General features: G+C 43.4%; 1 protein-coding gene across 1 annotated transcript in view; it reads left to right on the forward strand.

Moving 5' to 3' along the window:
• The window catches only part of LOC144753513 (VPS10 domain-containing receptor SorCS3-like), a 2,605,581-nt gene that overhangs the window by 2,214,082 nt on the left and 367,823 nt on the right, over positions 1 to 23,676 (forward strand). Inside the window, exon 19 of the mRNA XM_078641177.1 lies at positions 20,674 to 20,860. Within this exon, the coding sequence (XP_078497303.1) occupies positions 20,674 to 20,860 (187 nt within the window). The remainder of the gene's footprint in view (positions 1 to 20,673; positions 20,861 to 23,676) is intronic.

Raw genomic sequence — 23,676 nt, forward strand, 5'->3', positions numbered from 1 at the left:
AATTTAATTTTCTTCAAAATATTTATTTCCTCTGAACCCTGTGACCTCTTTTCTGATTCCATAACATTAAGAAGCTGTCTGAGGGTTGCCTTTGAAAATTCGAATTTAGAGAGATTTGTCGGCTAATGTGGAAACAATTCTATCATTATTATCACTGTCTGAAGAGTACTTGCTAGTTTAATGTATGGAAAATATTCACAAATGCACTAGCTTATCCACCATGGAAAATTATAAAAATGACTTACATTTAAAAGATTACTCTGGTTTTGTTGCTAGAAGAAAGGATATGAATTGGAGCAAAAAAGAAGAAAGCGATTCCCACTTCAGACTAGCCCTTTCATTGCCCTAAACCTGAAGCCCTTGCTAAAACCAGTAAAAATGATTGAAGAGGTGACTGTGTATTCACAGTGGCATGCATAGTCCATGCGGCTATTTCATTTGAAACTACATTTTCTGCAGTCTGAAATGAAAAATGTGTTTCAGATTGTTACATTTTTCCAAATTCTGCTCTCTGCGCTTCCCTCAAGAAGATTCAAAAGAATGAAGTATGATTTGCTCACATGTGTAGCTAGTGACTACACAAAGGATCTTTGTCTTGAAGAGACATCAACACAAGAGCTAGTTTAGAAGCACCATGCTGCCAAGGGTGTGGGTGGCCATCAAAGACTTAATCTGCAGCTCCCCTGAACTCCTGTGCTGGAAGTTCTGACCTGCCAAGTGGTTCCAATTCCAGTTCTTGGCCCTAGGGTTTTTTTTCTTCACAAGGACTGAAATTCCACACATTGCCCTTCAGGACCTGTTGTTTCCGCTGCAAGCTTGCAGTGCAGTTGAAAAAGCAATGCATCACCATGCGATGGCTGAAGAAACAACACAGAGCCTGTTTGCGCAGCTCCAGGATTGCAGCAATCTGAATCCTGAGCACTCTGTCTCCGACTTTGACGCAGGCTCTGCTGTGCAGTGAAGGAATATACACATCACTTGTCCGCTGCTGTAAAAAACAAAGCAGCACCTGTTTCACCGCTGCATTGACCCAGCACACCGGAATTTTCCATCCATCGCACCTGTGCCCCAAGTTTTCAGCGACCCTGTAAGGAGCCGAGGATGCATGTTCTTAATCCGACGCATCTCTTCTCATTGCAGCAAGAAATCAACACAATTATTCTCCTGCGTGCAGCAGAACGGATGCCTCCACTCCTCTGGAACTCAACAATCAATGCATCACTGGTGTTTTCCGGCGCTTCCTTCCTCTGCTTTTGTTTTTCGACTCGGATTTAGCTGCATCACATGTGCTTTGTGCTAAAATCAACGCATTCATATATTTCTATGAACTAACTTGTTTAAACCTTTAAAAAGTGATGTCTTTGCTTATGTTTGGTGGATTTTTGTTGTTTTTGTCTTGTTTGGTTAGATAAAGATAAGTTATTTTTCCAAACGAGTGGTGGCCATTTTTAGTGTTTTCACTGCGTTACTGTGTTGTATGTGCAAAATGTTTTACACATTGCCTCTGAGCTAGGCCTGACTGCTCATGCCAAGCTACCAAGAAGGTGACCAGGGGTTATCTTTGGTGTGTAACTATCTTACCTTGACGAGAAGGAAGGGTCCCTACTTGGACAGGGTGCATACCACTGCCAACTAGAGACCAATATTTCTAACAACTCGTATTCCAGATGGGTCCGCCTGCCCATGTTTTCTGCCCAAACATGTGCAAACCTGCAGAGGGCCTCAGTGAAATGCATGGACCATCTCCCTGATGCACCAGTAGCAAGAGGAAGGGACATCACCTGTGTATAGCATGTGACCACAAAGCACCTTGGGTTCTGACGTGCACCTGGAGCATCAGCTAAAGCATTGAATGATTGCCCCAACCTGCCAGCTGGAACGGAGGACCTTATTGCATCACAGTAGGAGCACTGCAGACGCCCAGCTGCCTTTTCTGCAGCAACAAGATTACCACTCATCGCTGGCATTTGCTCCAGTCTACTGCCATGCTGGGTTATGACTGTTTCTGGGGTCTTCCGTACAACAACACCAGTGGTAGTGGGTAAGACTGGTCACTGGGCCACAGAGGCCTGGGGAGAACTTGCTGTGCCTCAAAGCACATGGTGCTGAAACATCTTGACTTCTAGAAAGCTATTGTGGAGCTTTTAAGACTCGTTAGCAGGGCCTAACCTGAATGTTACTTATCATAAACGGGGAATAACCACTGCCAGGCAGGACATGGGATTCAGGACACTGCCAGGACAACACTAAAGTACCATCCTAAGGAGGGCTGTGTATATTGTTTGTGTGTGTCATATTTCACTTTGTGTTTGTTTGTAAATACTACTTCTGTAATAAAAGTGAGGGTCTGGCTTGGCGTTCATTCATTAAGGTTGCTAGATGTATTGTGAGTCTTGAGCCTGTGTTCACCTTCCACCTACCTCCTCCCAGAAGCCTTTAACAGCTTGGCTTGGCTATCACTGAGAGTCAAGTGCCATAGGGGTACTTGGTCCAGTTGTTAAAGACCCTTAATGGGTCGGGCCTTGGGAAATTATGAGTAAAATCCTGACCCAACACGTTTGGTGTTGAGCCCAGTAACGTCTGTTTTCCCCATGACTATCTGACAGGGGTTTTGACTCACCTCATTCCGTAATGGGAGATTGTGCATAAGCAAAGATGATTCTATGACTTGCGTAGTAGCAGGCCCCCCTTTCAAATGAAGAGATATCAGCTTTTGAATGTTTCTTATTTTATACCACCACATTATTTAACATTCAGGCTTACTAACAAGTTTGTTCATTTGCTTCCATCTATGCTAAAATTATCTGAAATCTGGAGGACGTATTACCAATGTGAGAAAGTTAATGTTCTTTAAACTAACACATCTATAGACATTTTTATGAATTGGCCACATTAGGTATGTTTTACCTTCGTAATCATGTAGGTTTACTAAAGTTTCCTCTGGCTCAAAAATCAAATCCGAAAAAAATCCCAGAGACAATACATATTTCTCACTTTGTTTAGAAGCCATAATGAGTTTCTACGGATGTAATGTTCAATTTATCTTAATATGTTAAGGAGAAATCCACGTGTGCAATTCTTTTACTTACACTCACACACAAACTCTCTCTCTCTCTCTCTCTCTCTCTCTCTCTCTCTCTTTCTGTCTCTCTCTCCTTCTGTCTCTCTCCATGCAGTAACTTCCCAAATAAAATAGCTACAAGATAATGTTACAAATCAGTATTACCATTATGATGTAAATTAACACTAGATTGTTTTTTTTTTAATTCATACAATTACATACATTGCGTGGTGAATAGCATTACACCTATTGAGTTGGGAGACATAGCTTATGATTATTACATTTGGCGATGCCTTTTCTGAACTTTGTGCACCCAGTGCAAGACTGGAAATTTCCACTCAATAGTTCAAAAGGAAAGATTTGAAATGCATCTCATGAATGCATCTCGAGACCAGTGATCTTATCCGTTTGAAATCCCGCTAGTTCATTTCCACTTTAATTTATATTCATAAACTCAAAGATGGGGACATTGTGGGAGATGGGAGCATTTTAATACTTCATACAAAGCGAGCAGAAGCAGCAGAAAGAGGATGCCGAGACGTTTGGACAGGTTTGAAAAGTCATGCAAAGCCATTAGTTGAGTGGAAATGGCCTTATTGTCACTAAAAAATAAATACACTTTTAAAGATTCAAGTGAAGAACTGAATTCAGTAAAAAGGACTTGTACGATGCCATTAAAAATCCAGCATCTTCTTGTTGTATTCTCTGGTAGAATGCAGTGGAAGACAAATTATGTATGTTCTCATGTGTGATGCCTCAAGGCAGGGACCTAAAGATTGGGTGTGTGGTTGATCCTTAGTTTATGCTATAGAAGTTGTTTTACAAAGAATGCTGTGGCAAGCAAGGTAACTCATTGAAATTAGTACTTGCTGCTGAAATCCGGTGTGACTATGACATCATGACTTCGAAATGCGGCATTGCTAGAACAGTCTTCCATCTTTCGGTGGTTGAATCAGCGAGTTGTTCATTTTATTTACACTACTTAAAACACTTAACATTAAATAATAGTGAAAGTGTTGCAGTAAATACTACCTAAATATGTTTTTGATATTATTAGTAGTAATATTAATGGCATTGTTATTAACGTTAAATCATTGTTCTGATAAACTTCATCCTTAATGGTAGTAGGAAGACGAGGATTAGAACAAGTAGGAGTTATGAATGATTTATTGAATGTGCATTTAGAATGGTGGCATTTTGTGGTTCAGAGAGGATAGACTTTCCTACTACAATACACAATGCAATAACATAGGCGTTTAAGAAGTATGCAGCTGCTCTCGAGGGAGCTTTGATTTTATTTTTTATTTAGTTTTATTTAAGAAGTTTTATATAGCGCTTGCCTGACCGGCGGGTATCAGAGCGCTTCACAACAATTACAAAGCAGTGCAAATGAAAGCAAAACATAATACAATAAAGCGAGATATTCAGGATATGAATCGTAGTAAAGAGAATGCTGATGAGTTCCAATACAGTGTCTTGATAATCCTCATCGGAGAGCAGAGCAATGTCACTTTAAACACTCTGACTGCTCCTATCTGTTAGATAGGGAACGGTCGAGGAAAAGGATTTTGAGCCGACTTTTGAAGTTAGGGAAGGAAAGAATAGTTCTGATATGGGGGGGATAGAGTTCCTTATTTTGGGCGCATTTCCGGCAAAGGACCTGGCCGCGGTTTGTTGTTTTCGAGCTTTTAGCGGGATAAGAAGTAGGGTATTAGAGCTTCTGAGGTTCCTGTTCTGACCTGCTTTTTAGAGTTTGGACGCCAGATATTCGGGTTTGCCTGTGTGAAGGGCTTTGTGGGTGAGGCAGGCTGTTCTGAAGTTCGCCCACTTTCCTGTTGGAAGCCACTTGAGTTCTTGTAGTGCAGGAGAGATGTGATCAAATTTCTTTATTCCAGGGACCATTCTGGCAGCCGTGTTGAGGGTTGTTTTCAAAGGAGCAAGATGAGTTTTGGCTATTCCCGAGAGGACTGCGTTTCCATAGTCCAGTCTAGACAGCACCAATGCTTGGGTGGCTTGTTTGAGTAGCTTCAGGTTAAGGAAAGCGCTCTTAGCCGAGATCTTAATGTGTTTGGTCATGTCTAGTTTGGAGTCTAGCGTGATGCCTCATGATTTAACAGGGTGAGGTTCCCATTGAGCGCATCGATATCTTTTAACCACTCGACCATTTGTGGGTTCTCTTCTTTGTTCGAGATGAGGAGTAGTTCGGTTTTGTTCGGGTTCAGCTTTAAGTGATTGCTTGACAGCCAGCGTTGCACTTCCTTTAGTGGTTCATTGAGTCTATGAATGTCTTTAGCAGAGGAGATTTCCAAGTAGATTTGAGTACCATCAGCATAGAGGTGGAAGGGGATGTTAGCTTTTCTGAGTAGGGTCGTGAGGGGTTCCATGTAAATGTTGAAGAGTTGAGGGGAGAGCACTGATCCTTGGGGCACTCCCCTCTTGACTGGGTGAAGGTCAGATTCATAGCTTCTGATTTTGATTTGTTGGGAGCGGTTGTGCAAGAATGAGGAGAACCAGTTGAGGACCACCTTGTCTAGCCTGGCCCTTTCTTTGAGAGCTGTGAGGAGAAGTTTGTGTCGAATGCTGCCGATAGGTCCAAGAGAATGAGGAGGCAACATTGGTCTGAGTCCAGTGATTTTTGTATGTCATCAATTATGTTGAGGATTGCAGTTTCTGTGCTGCACCCTTTCCTGAATCCCGACTGATGGGAGTCGAGGAGGTTGGTATTGTCCAAGTGCTGAGTTAATTGTTGGAGTACACATCTTTCTAGGATTTTGGAAAGAAGAGGAAGGTTGGAGACGGGCCTGAAGTTGTTTAAGTCATTTATGTCCAGGCCTGGTTTTTCCAGCAGTGGGGTGACTTATCCCACTTTTAGACAGTCTGGAACGATTCTGGTTTTTAGGGAGCTGTTTATAATCCTGCACCATAGTGGGGCTAGGGAGAGTTTCAATTTTTTGGTGAGTTGCAGGAAGAGGGTCTAGGGGGTAAGATGAAGGTTTAGAGGTGGAGATAAGTTTTACTATCTCTTCTTCTGGAATGGGCTGGAAGAGTGAATGGGGAGGGGAGGAGCAGTTGATGTCCTGAGAGTGCCCGATCTTATAGATCTTATCATTGAAGAAGTAGGCGAAGTTGTCGCACTGTTCTTTGGAAGCCTGCCCCAGGGAAGTATCAGGTTTGGAGGTCTGTTGTCTGATGATACTGAAGAGCTCCTTGGGTCTGTTTTTGAGCTATCCAGTGCAGAGCGGAAATACATAGATTTTTTGTTCTTGATATGATTTTTGTATTTCTTCCGGATAGTTCTGAGTTTAAAGCGATGGAAGGTAGTGGGCAAGCTCCTCCAGCGTCTTTCTGAGGTTCTTGTCTCCTTTCTTTATTAATGTCAGAGTCGAACCAAGATGTGGACGGAATGGCTTGATTTTTTCTTAGTTTCAAGGGTGCTAATCGGTCAGGAAGGATTACCATATACATGTTATAGAGCAAGGTGAGGTCAGTTGTGGAGAGATCTTTGTCGCTGGGTAGGATCAAATTTAGCCTATCTTCCATGACGTCCAGGGGGATCTGGGTGAGATTTCTGGACCATTTGAGGGGGTCTTGAACAGGAGGCAGGGATAGAACTCTTTGGTTGATGTGAAATAAGATCATGTGATGTTCCGACCAGTCCACTGTAAGGATGTTGCCGATCATAATTGCGTCTTGGTGGGCAATGATAGCATCCAAGGTCGCTCCTTTGTTGTGAGTTTCTTCAGAGCAGTGTTGGGAAAGGTTATTGTCTCAAAGGAGAGTATTGAGAGATTGAGATTTAATTAGTTTGTTGTTGGCCTCGTTCCAAAGTAAGTTGAGATCTCCCTGGATTATGTAGTTAGTGTCTTTGAGTGCGCAGTGGGCAATCAAGTTGGATAAGTGTTCACCAAAAGTGGGGGTGTTGCCTGGTGGGTGATGGAGAAGGTGACCAACTAAAGGGCTGTTATCCTTAGCCTTGATGATGACAGATAGACATTCAAAGGAGCTATATTTGCAAGAGTCCATTACAGCGATGTCAATGTTATCCTCATGGATGATGGCTACACCTCCCCCGCGTTGATCTTTTCTATCTTTGTTGATGATGGTGAAACCTGGGGGCACCAACATGTCTAAACAAGGTGGGGAGATCTCATTTAGCCATGTCTCTGTGATGAACGCAATGTCTAAATGGCTTCAGCTAATTCCGTTGCATGCTTGGGGGCTGATCCACAGTTAATGAGCATGCAGTTAGTGGATAGATTCTTTTTGCTCGGATGCTTTCCTGATAGGGCCCTCTGTATAGAGGTGAAGGAGGGCGGGGGTCTTGTGGTTTTCACGGGGGGAAGTCTCTTCCGAAGCCTGTGATCACTTGAATATTGGAGTTAGTGGAAGCTGTGAGAGAAGTCAAAAGTGGAGGCTAGCTCCATAGCTTCTTCGGTGGACATTGCTGCTTTAGTTCTGGAAGGTCTTTGTGTTTGGTTCTCCACATCTTTACTAGTGGGACTCTGAGCCTCAGACGCGGGGGCTTTGATTCTTGTGAGAGACTGTAGTGGGATCACAGCGTTGATTTTAGGGGGCCTGAGCAGCCAGTTCTCGAGGGGAAACATCCTTTACAACGCAACTTTTACCACGCAGTGCCTTTACGACGCAACTTTTACAACGCAAACCATTACAACGCATTGCGCTGGGGGGCGCTCTAGGATAGGGAATAAGTTTAATTTACTATCCAACACCTTCCCTAGTGTCCACGGGGACTGGAGTTGGAATAGTAAATTAAAATATTCACTATCCAGCACCCCAAAGCGCTATGTGTTGTAAAGGTTTTCGTTGTAAAAACCGCGTTGTAAAGGCATGCGTGGTAAAAGCATGCGTTGTAATGTCAAACATCCATTCTCAAGGGCGGGTGAGGTCCCGAATTGGGATTTTAGAGGGGTAGAGTCAGTCGGATAGGAAGCCCTGGGTTGGGAATGATGGGGCATACAAGCCTTGTCCAGGTTAGTTAGGATTTCATCAAGGCCACTGAATATAATTTCTAACTGACTTTCTAATAGGGCCAGCTGTCGCGCCATATTGTCTGGGGCTAGGGGCGTGTACTTTTGAGTAGGGACATCTCGTGGGGTGGGGGCAGGGTCAAATTGTGAGGTCTAATGCTAAGTAGGTCAGCCCAGGTGTCTCTGTTAGCGACTCTCGGTAGGGGGTTTAGTCGTGAGCTCCTACTCAGTGATTCTGCTGGAGTGATAAGGGGGTCAATAGATCAAGCCGGAGGGATGATGTTGTGCTGTTGAAGAAGATAAGATTGTGGGGGTGGTGGGGATTGATCTTCCTTGGAGGATTGAAGGGTGTCAGTAGACTGAGCCCCTGGGATGATGGAGTGATGTTGAAGAAGGTAAGATTGAGGGGGGTGTCGGGACTGATCTCCTTTGGAAGATTGAAGGTCACGATTCCTGGGGACGGAGGAGTGGGAGGAGTTTCTGGGGGGGAGGCTGGGGGATCTAGTCAGGGGAATGGAAATAGAAATTTGCTTCGCCTGATGGGGCAGGTTGACTGGGGAAGGGGGCTGGGGTGGAGCGGTACGAAGAGAGTGAAGATGGGCGGAGCTAAGAGTAGAGAAGAGGGAGTCAAAGGCCTCTAAGTTCTCGTTGTTAGCCTGTATCAAAACTGTGCCATTTGAGTAAATGGTCACTGATGTGTTCCCTTTTCTAGTAGCCTGGTTGGGGAGAGAGGTTGTCAGTTTACAGCTATGTGAGGTGGTCGTCGCTTTAGATATGTGAAGTTGCATTCTTAATGTGGTGTTCTAGTTCTCAGGTCAATCTGTGGGGAAGATGAGATCCATCTTTACCTGCCCTTTGGAGGTGCACGGGTATGTGTCTACAAATAGCGTTTCTGGGTGTTGTCTGATTAGGTTATGTTTGAGGTTTCTTCTTGCTTTTGGAGAGAGGTTGGGGGAAGCTAATAGCGAAGGCATTCATGGCGTGCAGTTTCATGTGGATCGACATGAATGGGTCGGTGGAAAATGGCGTGCCCGGTGACATTAATGCGTATTATGAAGAAGGGATGGGATAAGCTGCTGATAGGGAGGCGGGTCTCCCTTGGTCTGGTATTATCGACTGTGGGAAACTGCCCTCGACGAGTGTTTGGTGGGCACTTAAGGGTCCATTCTACTACGGGAGCCATGAGTGAGGGGGCACAGAGTAGACTAAGGTATAAGAGTGGTTGCTGCAGGGGGGTGAAAGCGTCATGAAGCAGGTAGTGAGGGGGCACATAGTAGAATAAGGTATAAGAGTGGTTGCTGCAGGGGGGTGAAAGCGTCATGAAGCAGGTCTGGGACCTTAGAGTGGGCCAGGAGTCACTAGCGCCGTTGGAGCAGGCGGAGGGTAGTCCTTATTGGTCTCCATCGGAGGATCCGGCAATCTCTAGGCTTCGGGAGGCTGGCCTGATTCCTCATCAAGATGGGAAATGTGAAGATCAGATCGCACTTGACTTAGCGTCCTGGGTATGATCTTAAACTGAGTGGGCACTTAGCCTAACGTCCTGGGTATAACCATAAACTGTGTGGGCACCCTGAGAGTGAATTAAATTACACTGTCTGATTGCCGAGGTGGATTGGCATCGGCCATTTTCAAACCAGGCATTGGGTCCGTGCCAGTCCGGAGCGTGTACAAGATAATTTTTAAGCTTCCTATTGGGCAGGTCTGAGAGGGGGAGCTTTCGTCCGCTTGAGTGCCCCAGTGAGCGGGGGCCACGCCTTCAGCTAAATAAGTGAATCAGTCTAAGGGGGCAAGAAGGGCTTAGTGTGATCTCCAATCGATCACTCAAGGTCCCAGGCGGCAGCCATCTTGGGGCCAGGAGTCGCCATTCAAGCCGATCTGGACAGGTGTTCCAGCTCCTTACAAAACTTCTTTCTGGGCAGCGCAAGGGTCTTACTGTGAAGAGCAAGGGAGGGGGAGCTGCGCCCCAGTTCAGGCCAGAACAGCTAAGTGTGGTCTCCAATCGATCACTCAAGGTCCCAAGCGGCGCCCATCTTGGGGCCAAGCATCACCTTTCAAGCCGATCTGGAGAGGGATTCCAGCTCCTTACAAAGCTTCTTTCTGGTCAGAGAAAGGGATTTACTGTGAAGAGCAAGAGAGGGGGAGCCACGCCCCAGCTTAGGCAAGAACAGCTTAGTGTGATCTCCACTCGATCACTCAAGGTCCCAGGCGGTGGCCATCTTGGGGCCAGGCATTGCCATTCGAGCTGATCCGGAGAGGGATTCCAGCTCCTTTCAGAGCTTCTTTCTGGGCAGAGCAAGGGTTCCACCCTGAAGAGCAAGGGAGGGGGAGCAGCACCCCAGCCCGCTGCACGCTCCGGTGTGAGGGGGCAGCAGAACCGAGCTTCCCGGCACCAGTGATGAGCGCGACCTCGCCGCTTCTCGCCGGTTGCCCGTTGGGTTGCTCCATAGTTGTGCTGAGTTGAGAGCCCCGGGAGACTCCGATGCAGCTCCGGACTCCCGCGGGTCAGATCGCCGGGCTGACATGGGGCAAGCCTGTGCCGGGCCGCTCCGTTGGCGTGATGCATTCCCGGCCCCGGGAGTCACCGATGTGGCTCCGGACTCCCGCGGGGCAGACCCGCCAGGAAGCAAGGGACATCCTCCCAGAGCTGTCAGGCGCCAAGATCGGTAAGTCCTGAGGTGAAAGGAAGTGATGGTTGTGGCAGGGTGAACGGGGTGAACGGGCAGGGATGGATTTACACTTAGTTAGTGATTCCTGCGCTAGTAGCAGGACCAGCCTAAAAACAGACTAACATGCATTAAACACATGAGTCTTCAAACCTTTCCTGAATATCATTTCTGAAGGTGCAAAGCAAGTTCCAGAGTTTCGCTGTTAGAAAAGCAAAAGATCTACCAGCCTGCTGAGCCGTACGAACCCTAGGAGTGTGTAGGAGCTCTAATGAATTGGACCTCATTGATCTGCCCACTGAACTAAGGCATTAACAACTGTCTTCGGTGATGCCACCGGAACCAGATGCAACAACCTCCTCCGGGATTTCATGGTAGCAAAGCAGCTAGCTGAGACCACTTTGACCTGCTGTTCAAAAGACAAGGCAGAATCAAATCTAACACCCTGAATCTTCCAAATATGTAAGTAAATATGTATTTTGTTTATGCATGAACAATATAGACAAATAAAGTTGTAGTAAGTGGTTTGTTAGATTTATATATTTTCAGAGTTTTATAAAGTGCTACATTGTCATTCTATGATCAATTCGGACCACTGGAACAGCTTATGGGTAGACACTGTGCATATTAGTTGCAGCCAAACTAGATGTAAGGGATTTCTCTCTGGTATTCCTTTTACAACACAACGTGCTTAGTATAAGCTCAGTGTACGGGATCATTTTCAGACTTTGTATTTATTGGCATATAATAGACAGCTAAAACACTTAAAAATGATAATAGAGCAGATACACTTAGTTGTGAATATAAGCCTAACCTTCACTAACCATATTGGTAACTGAATAAAGCAATGATGTTTGTAATGTTTACCCGCAACAAATCAAAAATGTTGCAATTCCCACCATTTAAAGTGGGTGGCAATTTTGAAATCCTCCCTATTTTCCCACAGATGTGCTTTGGTACAAGGTTTTTCTGGTGCAGAGCCTTACTCTACCTAGTTACTTTATTCTTTGCTGGTCATAATTTAGGATTTGAGATGGTCAGTTTGGGATGACACGCAATTGCACAGTACAGATTTGAATGGATACCCTGAATTTGCAGGATTCAGAATATGTAGGATTGATCTATTGCGATTGGAATTTAGGGTGGCAACCATAAATAGATACATTTGGATGGTTCATACTTCCTTTCATGTGAGGTGGTGCAAACAAGCAGGAAGTAGGCATTTAATATTATCCATTTGTTTAACTGGCTGTGATCAGCAGGTCATGGAGAAAGAGATACATCACACTTTTGCACTTTGCTGAGAGCCATGTTGAGTGTGTAAAAGTATGTGGTACACGTACGATGGCTCTGTATTCCCTGTACATGAAAAGGATGACAGTTGCGCTGGAAGTCCTCCAATAGCTTTGCATGCCATCAGGTTGATTTAGCATCATGAATCCAAATAAGAGTCACTGTAAAGATACCACATGAATTCCTCGGTTTTAGTGCTCTGGAAAGTGAAGATGAAAAAGATGGGACCCATTGTCTAAGTCCCCTATGGGGCTACAGAGAATAATGGATGGATTTTCACTCTTCTGTAAGAATAGGGGGTTGGAAATAAACGTACAAAAAACCAAATATATGGTTTTCAACCCCATGAAAACGCTCTATCCCGGCCCCAGTCTGAATGGCTCACCATTAGAGATGGTTAGCGAATTTGAGTATCTGGGGGTCACCCTAAATGAGAAAATGTCCTGGGGGCCCCAGGTCACAAAGGCAAATCTTAAACTAACCCAAATCTCGGGAGGTCTGGCTAAAGTCTTTAGGTATATCCATCACAAACCCTTGAGCCCTGTCTTGTAAATTTATAAAACACAGGTGAGAAGTGCGACATTGTATGCTGCGGAGATGTGGGGCCACTCAAATGCAAATACAATGCTGATCACTGAAAATCCATTTCTCAGACAAATAGTTGGTCTCCCGGTGAGTACCCCCCTGTTCCCCCTTCGTATGGACCTAGGAGTAAGACAAATTACTCAGGTTGTAGGATGTACGCCACTTCTTTTTTGGCGATGGATATGGGCCACCTCGGAACTTGCTGTTTATAGAAGTGAGCTAGAGGAGATACTTAGCATTTTAGGGAATAGTAAGTTTCCATGGCTTATGTATGTTAAAAACTTTTTGATTGCATTAGGATTTTGTGAGCTGTGGGAGAATCCAAGATTAGCCTGTGTAACCATTACCAGGAAGGTCCTGATAAGGAGATACTGGGATGATCAAATGGATAAATTGTATCACAATCCTAGGGCGGGTCCAGGCTATCTATATTCCTTGATGTGAAATGTACATATTTGCTGGAGACTTTACTTGACGTTATTTATCCAACCCTGGCCAGGAAACTTCATTTACAGTTTCATTATGGTTGTCTCCCACTCAATGCATACACCAACCAGTGGGCACCCGGGAGGGACCTGGGATGCCCTGCTTGCTCAGCTAAGGAGGAGACAGACCTGCATGTGCTCTTTTTCTGTCGAGGATATGGTAAACTACGTCAGAAAGAGCTCATTAATTTGTGCAAGAACTTGGGCTCTGGGCACTGCAATGAAGTCTATAGACTCCTAAAAACGAATACGGACCTGCATATTGTATGTGCGGTTTCCAGGTTCCTGTGTCGCATGTGGTGGGCTAGGACAAAATTTTTAAAAATGGAATGATTTTTAATTATTTATTGTCACTTTTGTATATGTTCCAATTTTTGGGTTTTGATGATTTTAAATATTTGATAAATGTTATATTCTTGCTGCTACTTTTATGGCGTTTGCCGAAATATAGAATATTTGACTGACTGCCATTGACCATGATTGGTTGAGCAGCATAACATCTGATCTTCACTATGTCTGCTGATGTGTTCAAACATGTGAATCCTGCATGGAAAGGTAGCTGTGATGTGGAACTATGTTTCAGCAGATGATTCTTCTGTCCAACTCCTTTTTGCTGTGTCCTAAGGAATACTGAAAAGTATGCAAATCACCGTCTTTGTGAGACATTGGGTGCTACTCTGAGGCACTGAAATGCACACTAGGGATTTTTTGGCACCTTTTTCCATTTTTTCAAATGAGTCCGGCTTTGCAAAATAAACTATCCTGTGTAGCAACAGGAGGACTGAGGCTTTAAGGATTTGTGGCTCCTTTTTCAAGCCCAACTAAGGTTGAAATTTCAGGTCATGTTCCTGAGGCCTCCAGTAGAACCCTGACACTGAACTGTGGTGATTCCAGCAGAATGAACAGCATGTTTTGTCATTCCATGTGTTTCAATATGGGTATGCACCTAAGGTGGAGGGCCTGTGTTTTTCTATGCCATGCTCCTTTCTCTCCCTCCCAAAAACAAAATCTCCCTGGATTCTTACAGTTTGCTTATAGGCTGACTTCTTAGTAGTATTTTTTAGACAAATCTGCGCATTGTCCCACCTTTCCTCAGTGTTCCACTTGATAGCACAAATTCAGGTAAGTATATATTCAGAGGTTAAAGTCTGGGCTGCTTTTTGAACCATAAAAACATGGTGTTTGACCCCATTCAAGAGTTAGCAGTCTGGCCAGTGCCTGAATTAAGGCATATTATCGAAGCTATTGGGAACTTGACCTGACAAGATTCTATATCTACTTCTGGCTCCTTGGTATTGGAAATAACATAATATGATTCCTTGATCAAACTTGTCATCCTCTTCCAACCTCAGAAGTGATTAGAGAACTAGATGGTTAGTTTAATCAATTTCAAAACAGAAATTATGAGGGTTATCTTTAACTTGTTGGCTTGAGAGTATGCCTAGTTGACTTTGAGTCTAATTGATGTGAAACTTAATTTCAATTTTGCTCCAAAGCGCAAGGCTTTCAATTTCTGTGCCTGAATATAATTTCCTTCAAGTTCACACATACTGTTGCCTTTCAGGGGACTTCTCCTGGATGACTTTTTGCAGAAAGAAAATCTGGATTAGAATACAAAAGAGGGGCGAAAATACAACCTGCAAGCCAGAGTTGGGATGACCATTAGCAAGCTGAGAGACAAAAGAATGATGCAGTCCACTTCCTAATCCTTGTGAAGCCAGACAAAGGGATGTAGTTTCAGGCAGTGCAGCTGGTGCAGTCCTTCATAGTGCAATCCTTTGGGTTCAGAGCAGGCTCCCAGCAGGGCGGTCCTTCTTCTCCTGTTTCAGGCAGCAATTTGAGTTGCTTGGCGATGCTCCCATATTTATTCACAGTTCTTGGGTGACAAGCATGGGACCACAACTGGCCAATGGGGTGCTGGGTGCCACCCTCAAGTATGACTCCTTCCTCCAAGATTGCAATATCATTGAACCAGAAAGCACTATTCTTCCTAAATTCAAAATCGAGAAACTCCATCCTGGAGATTAAGATCTAGATAAGCCATCCCACTGGCATGGCTAAGTTTCCCTAACAGTCCCCTTCCAGCTGCTCTGCTAATCTAATTACAGGGGCTCATCTCTGGCTGGGGGTGCAGGATGCAGAGTTGAGCCTGTACTGCACTAAACTGTCATTCCCTCTTTGAACACCAGTTTGGCTACTCCACCCTGATCCTGCCTTTTGCTCTGCAGCTGCAGTTCCCTTGCCTCTAGTCAGATCACATCACACCTCATGAAGGCAGCTTGGCTCAGCCTAGCAGAGGCTGGCCAATCGGAGAAGGGCAGCTGGAAGGATGGCTTTTGCCTTATTAGAAAAGAAAGTCCTATAACTTATTTTCTGTGGTAGTTATAATAAATCTAACAGTGGCAAGTTGTTGGAAGTTCTTCCCTCACCAGGGCATATAAGGCATCAGTTATAATGTCCCTGCTTATAGTTACTAAGCACCCTACCGGCACCCTACCCCTGGGGCACCAAGAGGTGACTTATTTGTAACAAGAAGGTTATTTGGAAGCCCCTTTAATTCCAAAGTCAAATTTGAATATCATTTATTTTTAAAGTAGCCTGCCAAGCAAGGCTGCTTTTAAAACGAAAGCAGACAACACAGCAGTGCACACTTAAGTATATTAAATCTGCTGTGTCTCTAAACCTATGTGCCCTACCATATACAAGGAACTTACAGGTAAGTTGTCAGTACCAATTGTAATTATACCTAATTACCATACACTTTTGATCACAGCACAGGCCCAAGGTCTGATTAGCAGAGACTAGGGCACAATCAGAGTCAGACGACCAGCATCTAGTAGTCAAAATGGGGGCAAGGATTGGGGGGACACTGCAAAGAACACCGGTTTCTCGCAGTATTACATACAATATACAAACAAAAATTGTAGAGAAATATCAGTTAAGTTCATTATATAATCAACATCCTGAGAAAAGCTAAGTTTAATCAAGGTGTAAGTGTCAAATACACTGCCTTAATATAAAACAACTCATTCCAATTAATACAACAGAGGGAAGTGGAAATGGGAAAAAGTAGTTAGTATGGGCAATGTATCAATCATGACACCAACATCACTCCGGCATATTGGAAATTGGTGGAAAACAGCACCAGTCCCCAATGGTTTCTCTGCATCTATGTGAAGGCTGTGTTGTGGTGTATGAACAATTATGTATAAAGTGGCCAAGTTCCAAAAGGCAACTTGGACTAAAGCGTGCACAGCTAAAAGACCTCTAGTCACGAAATTACTACAATTCAACCAATGTGTTTCCTTTCATACTGTCATATTTATTTTTCCTCTTAACTTTTTTATGTTGCAATTTGTTGGAAAATATCATTCGAGAAATGGCATTTTCACAATGTTTACAATTCCAAAATTCAAAATGTCATAACACAAAATTATCAATTGAATTGTAGTAATTTCGTGACTAGAGGTCATCAGCTATGCACGCTTTAGTCCAAGTTGCCTTTCGGAACTTGGCCACTTTATACATAATTAGCTCAAGCTAGTCAGGCAAGTAGAAAGCATGACACACTAATCGCTTGAATATAGTGAATTAGGAGTATTGAGCTAAATAGGTGTGCACAATCTACTGTATTTTTCTTCGTGTTTTATGAACAAGACAGGTAGTAGATAAACTGCAAATGGCGGGGTACATCCTAAGCCCTTCTGGTGGGATACAAATGTCATCATTTCATGTCTGATGGGGCCAAGAAACAATAGAAGTGCATTCAGAACACTTACAATAAAAGGAAAATATCCTATATGAAATGTCATGGCAAGATACCATTCTCCATCTAGACATCCTGCACCGCAAAAGCAGTAACTCCCAGTGGAAAACAATAGTTCTCATTTCACAGAAACATCTCAGCTTGATCTTAAACGTTATAGCACATTCGCTAGTTGACTAATTTCAGCAATTCACCCAGCCATTTCAGCCTGATAAGGTAGTGTAGCGTTCCTACAATGTCTCATGATATAAATATTAGCAACTACCAATGACATAGATAACCACCTTTCCCTATGAAGGGATAGACCGATGATACTCATAATGTTGTGAAGTTATACAGATGGTATAGACACAAGCTCGCTGGTGGTGGTCTACATTCGACCAATAGTGCACAATGACAGGACATGATAAAAGCCACATGGAGCACGTCACAACTCTGGAACCTGCAGGATCACCAGCATTTTGAGTGAGAAAGCAGACCTGCAGTCCAAAGGGCAAACAGTACCAGTTGTGCAACATCTTATAACAATTTCAGAAGTGCTTTTTTAATATAATTATCGTGTAAGCAGTAAAGTACTCAATTATTCTTCAAAGTATTCTATTTGTAGCGTGAATTGGCAGTGTTCCAGTTCCTGGCAAGCACCAGTTTAAAGGAGAAGAACAATTATAATCCTCCTATACTAGACAAAAGGCTCTTTTCTGTGATCACCACTTTAGAGGAGTTGCAGCATTGAGCAAATTCTTTTTATCTTAAGTGAGAGTATTGGTGAACCAGTCAGGATGAGTCCATGGAGTGCTGTTGAAGGCCTCTTCCCTGTATGTGCTTGTAATTTGCAAGGTTTAGGCCTCCTCAGTCTCCTTCCTCTCTCTATGAGTTGTTTAATATCTGCACTAATAAGGCCGCAACCATCTTCACAGCTCATCCTCTGCCACTAAGGTAAATATTAAGATGCAACCAACTACCAAAGTCATTCTGAATTTTCACCATCAGAGAGGTGTGATTATCGTACACCATGTTTATTAGGCCTCCTTTAGCCAAAAATGTTGACACCTTACACTGTGTTTGTGCAGGTTACCTATATTTGCAAGTGCAGACAGTTGTCCAGTTAACCATTGCATGCACTCCCCAATGTCATTTTCAAACCGTTCTATTTTTTGTTACATTGTCGCTCCAGTCCATTTAATGGACTTACAGCCTGATTCATCATTCTCCGGTTTTGCGAGCCGCATCGCTATTAAGGACTTGCAAAACGGGATTCATGTAGAAATTGCATAAAGAAATGCAATTCCTACACATTCCTTATTTGCGATTAGCAAATTGCTAATCGCAAATAAGGAATACTCCCCATTCATTCCTATGGGCCAAAAGGCCCATAGGAATGAATGGGGAGTATTCCTTATTTGCGATTAGCAATTTGCTAATCGCAAATAAGATAGCGATTTAAAGGGTGCCAGGGGTGTCCAAAGGACACCCTGTAGCACCCCTTAAATGCAAATTGAAACAGGTGTTGCGCACACACATGTCCAAAGGACATGTGTGTGTGCAACATGCAACTTAGAAAAATGCTTTTAAAAGCATTTTTCTAAGTTTTCGCTATTTACCACGAGGTTTGACCTCGCGGTAAATAGCGGGCGGAAATTGCGAATTCGCAATTTTTAAATGGATGATGAATTGCATTTAAGGAATCTCAAATAGAGATTCCTTAAATGTAATTCCTCGCAAAATAGCGAAATCACTATTACCGATTTTTGCATTTGGGATGATGAATCCCAAATGCAAAAATAGCGCTCGCAAAGGGCCAGAATCTCAGAATCTGGCCCTTTGCGAGCCGATTTCGGCTTGATGAATCAGGCTGCTAGAGCTAAATGTACATAGCTTTTTTGCGATTCCAAATGTCCCAATTTGCAGAACTGGGCCGTTTTAGAATGCAAAAAGGCACTTCCAAATGTAAAAAAAAACCTAATTGTGATTCAATAATCTGTTACTGAATTGCAATTTGGGTTTGCAAATTGGTATTTTGAAGGGGTGTGTTAGGGCGTCCCTTTTAAATACCAATACGCATTAGTATGTATGAATGTTTTGTGACCGAAATGTGATTGCTAAACATACACACTTTACCACCAATTTAAAGTTGGTGCTAACCCATTTACGAATGGGAGGTGGTCCCCAAGGGACTCCGGATTCCGTCCTCTTTGAGAATGGCTGAACATTTTTTTTTTAACAGCAGGCAGTGGTCCAAGGGACCACTGTCTACATAAATGTTTCACGTTTTTCTTCTTAAATGTATCCTGTTTTCCTTTAAGGAAAAATGGGCTGCTTTTATGAAAAATAAAAATAAACATTGCTTTATTTAAAAGCAATCACAGACAAGGTGCTCTGCTGACCTCAGCAGGCCACCATCCCAGTGATGGAAGCGAATCATAATGGATAAAACATTGCAACCTACCTCATTAATATTCATAAGTTAGGTCTGTTTGCGAAACACTATTTAAGAAACAGGGGCTAAATAACCTTTTTTTACATTAGTGATAGCGATTACAAAATAGTGATTCACAAAAAAATCTCTATTTGGTAATCGCTATTAGTTCTGTTCATACATCTAGCCCAAGGTTTGCAAATTAGGCATATTACGAATGCAAATAAAGTGAAGAAAATCTGCTGACCATGCAGTATTTCATCCCAGCATTGTTTACTTTTTGCGTGTAGTGACAAACTGCTGATCTTCATATTCATATGTGGATAGATTGTGACTTTTTACAAGAAGACCCATTGTGGCAAATATACTGTGTTTTCATGCAATGCATTGCTGCAACCAAAGTTGCTTTCCTTAGATGCATGAAACGCAAAAAAACAAAGCAATACACAAAAATACAGAAACAAGTATATATCAAATACACAAATTATGGCAAGGTTGAAGCTTTTTAAAACATGGTTTTATTCCAGCTTTTTAAAACATGGTTTTATTCCTAAAAGACAAAGTGATATGCTAGATATCATGTTGAGGGTTCCATTTACTGCTCCCAAAGCATGTTCTCTTTTTGAAGTTGCATACCAGTCCTTAAGTTGAGAACACCTATTATCTATAGTAGATTCTGTTTGGTGCACTTGCATGTGGATTTGATAATTTTGAAGCACATTTTTTTGTGATGTAAAACTGTCTCTAAGGTTTGCGGCTGCAGTTCAGTCTGGTATTGCTTCTTGTAAAAAGTGGCTTTTCTTGTACCAATTATAACAGTGTAAAACACAGAAGACCAAAGTCTTGGCTGTGTTATTTAGTTTCAAGTGCCCTCTAATAAGGCGAAACATGGACCAGCCATTTTAATCTGAGAAGAGTGAGAAAAAAACAGTGACATAGCTAGACCTTTTTCCGCCCTTGGTAGTCCCTGCGGCAGCTGTATGTAAGAGCGTGGGTTGAGGTGTGGGCAGGGCCGGACTGGCCAGTTTTGGGCCCCTGGGGGGCGTTTTTGTTACAGGGCAGTGTTTGCAGCATAGCTGCAAAATCGTCCCTGTAACAAAATTGTCAGAAGACGGGCCCTGGCAAGGAGCTCAGCGGCACCCCCACCCCCCCATGGGGGGGAAGAGGGGGGCGGCAGAGCACTTTGCCAGGGCCTATTTTGGTTCCCAGTCTGGCCCTGGGTGCGGGCACTTCCTGTGGCAGCCACCGGCGATGGGTGCAGGTAAGAGCAGAGGGAGAGTTTGCCGCCCCAAAACTTGTGCCACCTGAGGTGGACCCCCCCTTGCTATGCCACTAGAAGACAATACTTGATCAATCAGCTTAATCAGTATGTTCTGTGACATGTTCATAAAGCACTGCTCTCTCTCTTTCTCGCAGGGTGATCTCCAGAGGACGAACATTCAGTTTGATTTCGGGGATGGTATTGCAGTGTCCTATGCTAATTTCAGCCAGGTGGAGGATGGCATCAAACACATCTACAAGAGCACTGGAATATTTCAGGTTGTGGCTTATGCAGAAAACCATGTAGGCTCCGACAGTGCGATCCTCTTCCTACATGTCACTTGTAAGTAGACCACGTAAAGTGTAAAGATATAAAAATTTCGCTGTAACCTCATTAACCATAACGATTTAATCAAATTTGACTTAAAAACATATGACTGATTTTTATCAAGGACTGGTGCGGCTCTGGACTGACCAGGCAACAAGAGTGGGAACACAATACCCTCCTCAATGAAAATGGTATCATTAATCTCTTTCTGAAATACCAATCAGTCAGGGTGCACCGAATTTTAACTCATCTCTACTTCCATTTTACTGTAGACTGAATGTGAAAAAAGCAGGGGATCTTGCAGTAAATGCAATAAAAGCATGTTATCCACCGCCACTAGATTAATGCACGAAAGCAAGACCAAGGGCAATATGAACGAATATCTGATCACAAAATATTGGTCACTTTGCAACCAGTACAGATTTTTAAGAACCAACATTTGCAATAATAGGGTGGGTCTAAAAATGATCTGGATCACAGTGGGTTGCAGTCTGACCACATCCTCTTGAATATCAATCCTTTGAGGTGCTGGTAAAATATAAATGTTTTGCAGCCAGTTTTAGATTGATACATTAGATACAAATATGCTATTTGGATTGGGCACCTAAATCACGCCCCTTCCAGGTACCAAATCCGTATATATTCGAAACCCCATTTTAGGAGTTGAAAAAAAAATCAGAATAATAAAATGGGATTAGTGCATAGGAAAAAGCATTTTAATAGCTGTTAATGCAGAATTAGAGCATTTGCAACTGTTAAATATGACAGTCTGCAAAGAAAGCCAAATGATGTGGTATTATGCTGAACATTCTGTGTCAATTTCGTGTTGCTATTTTTACCTTTAATCACACATTGATGCAAAATAGATTCTCACAATATAAAAAAAGGAAGGCCTTTATTATGAAAGAAAGCTATAAACATTCAGCATATCATATTTTAAATGACATTAATAAACAAAGACATTGCATTGCATGGAAGCACAGAAACACCATTTTATTAACACTGTCACCTAGTCTGTGTAAGGCATATGGGGGCTTATTATTTCGTACGACTGACATCATAGCGGAATTGGGATCGACTGACAAGTAGTCAGAGGTCCCACCCCATAATTATGATACGACCGTCGTGTAGGTGGTCCGAATCAAAACTTTTTCCATGGAGGCTTGTGCTGTAGCCCAAAAAGGGCTGCAATGGAAAAACAGATGTTTGCAAATAGCCATGACCCGTGTGCCAGGTACAAGGTGGTGCCTGGCTCACGGGGCATGGATGTTTGGAGGGGCACCACAGGTACCCCACTGGGCCCATAGCAGAGGCCTTTGGGGGATGGGAGCCTCTGCACATTATGATGTGGCGGTCAGAATGCGGCACGAGATGTCAGACAGGCCTTCGATGGCGGTCCGTCCGACACCATAATCGGGCCCATTGTGTTACATTCAGCAGAAAACAGGCATCCATGTAAACAATTTGAAGAAAAAATAGGCATCCAGTTAAATTTTAAAACCAGACTTCAGCTTTGAGTTTACCAAATGATTACATTACAATGCCCCCTGAAATAACTCATTTTATTAAGAAAAATTGCTGCAGAACAAAATCTACTTTACCTATGTACCATGTAGGTGTGTCGCTGAGGGTACTGTAAGATTCAAAACCTTACAAATTAGAAAGTGATCCAAACTGGGCTTATTCTAAAGTCTAACTGTCCTCGGGAAATAACATGGAGCCGTGAATCCGTGGCAATTTTTTTTTAAAAGCACAGGCTCCTGCGCTTGTTTTTCATTGCAGAGGCATGCATTATAGTAAACTCAGCTAACAATACCTCATGAATTTCACTGGTTTTGTGCACGTGAAATCTAAGCCTAATCATAACGTCCCTATAACCTTTGGTTTATTCACTGACTTTCTAAGGTTTTTTTAATTCGAACTATACTGTTGCTGTAACCTCTGTTTCTTTGCTAAATTTATATATTTTCAAGGTATGTGGGTGTGGAGTAAGGAATAGTAAATCTGTCCTTCTCTGTATGTACAGATTTACTCTGTATTCCAAAATGTTGTCCTTCAATATTCTGGTGATTGCTAATCAGTAGTACAACCTATCAGAGGCTATTTCTTGTACAATCCAAGAAGGCAGAGTTCTTCTTTGGAGATAAAGTCATATGTCGGGCATTATTATCAATGATATTCCACATCTCTCAATCAATCAATCATAGCATTTGTAAAGCGCACTACATACCCGTGAGGGTCTCAAGGCGCTAGGGGAAGGGATGCTGCTGCTGTTTGAAGAGCCAGGTCTTGAGGGGTCTCCTGAAGGTTAGAAGGTCTTCGGTCTGCCGTAGGCGGATGGGGAGGGTGTTCCACGTGTTGGTGGCGAGGTGGGAGAATGATCTGCCACCGGCTGTCACTCTTCGGATGCAGGGACGGTGCCGAGGGCATGGTCTTATTTATTTATTTAGTGTACTTATAGAGCGCAGTCCTGTCACCCAAAGGGCATCCTGGCGCTTTAAACTTCAGCAGTTGCACTATTCGCTTACTCAACAATTTTAGGAAACAGGTGCGTCTTTAACGCTTTCCTGAACGGAAGGTAGTCCCTCTGGCTTCTCAGAGAGAGAGGGAGGGAGTTCCAGAGTTTGGCCGCTGCAACACTAAATGAGCGACCCCCCATCCTGACTCTCTGAAACCTCGGGACTACCAGCAAATGCGCCGAAGAGGAGCGGAGAAGTCGCGGGGCGGAGTACCAGGAGAACATATTCTGCAGAGGTATCGGGCCCAGTTGATGTACTGCCTTAAACACCAAACACGCGGCTTTGTACAGCACTCTCAGATGTACCGGGAGC

This window comes from Lissotriton helveticus, chromosome 5_1 (genome assembly GCF_964261635.1).
Source record: "Lissotriton helveticus chromosome 5_1, aLisHel1.1, whole genome shotgun sequence".
In the NCBI taxonomy this organism is placed as follows: Eukaryota; Metazoa; Chordata; class Amphibia; order Caudata; family Salamandridae; genus Lissotriton; species Lissotriton helveticus.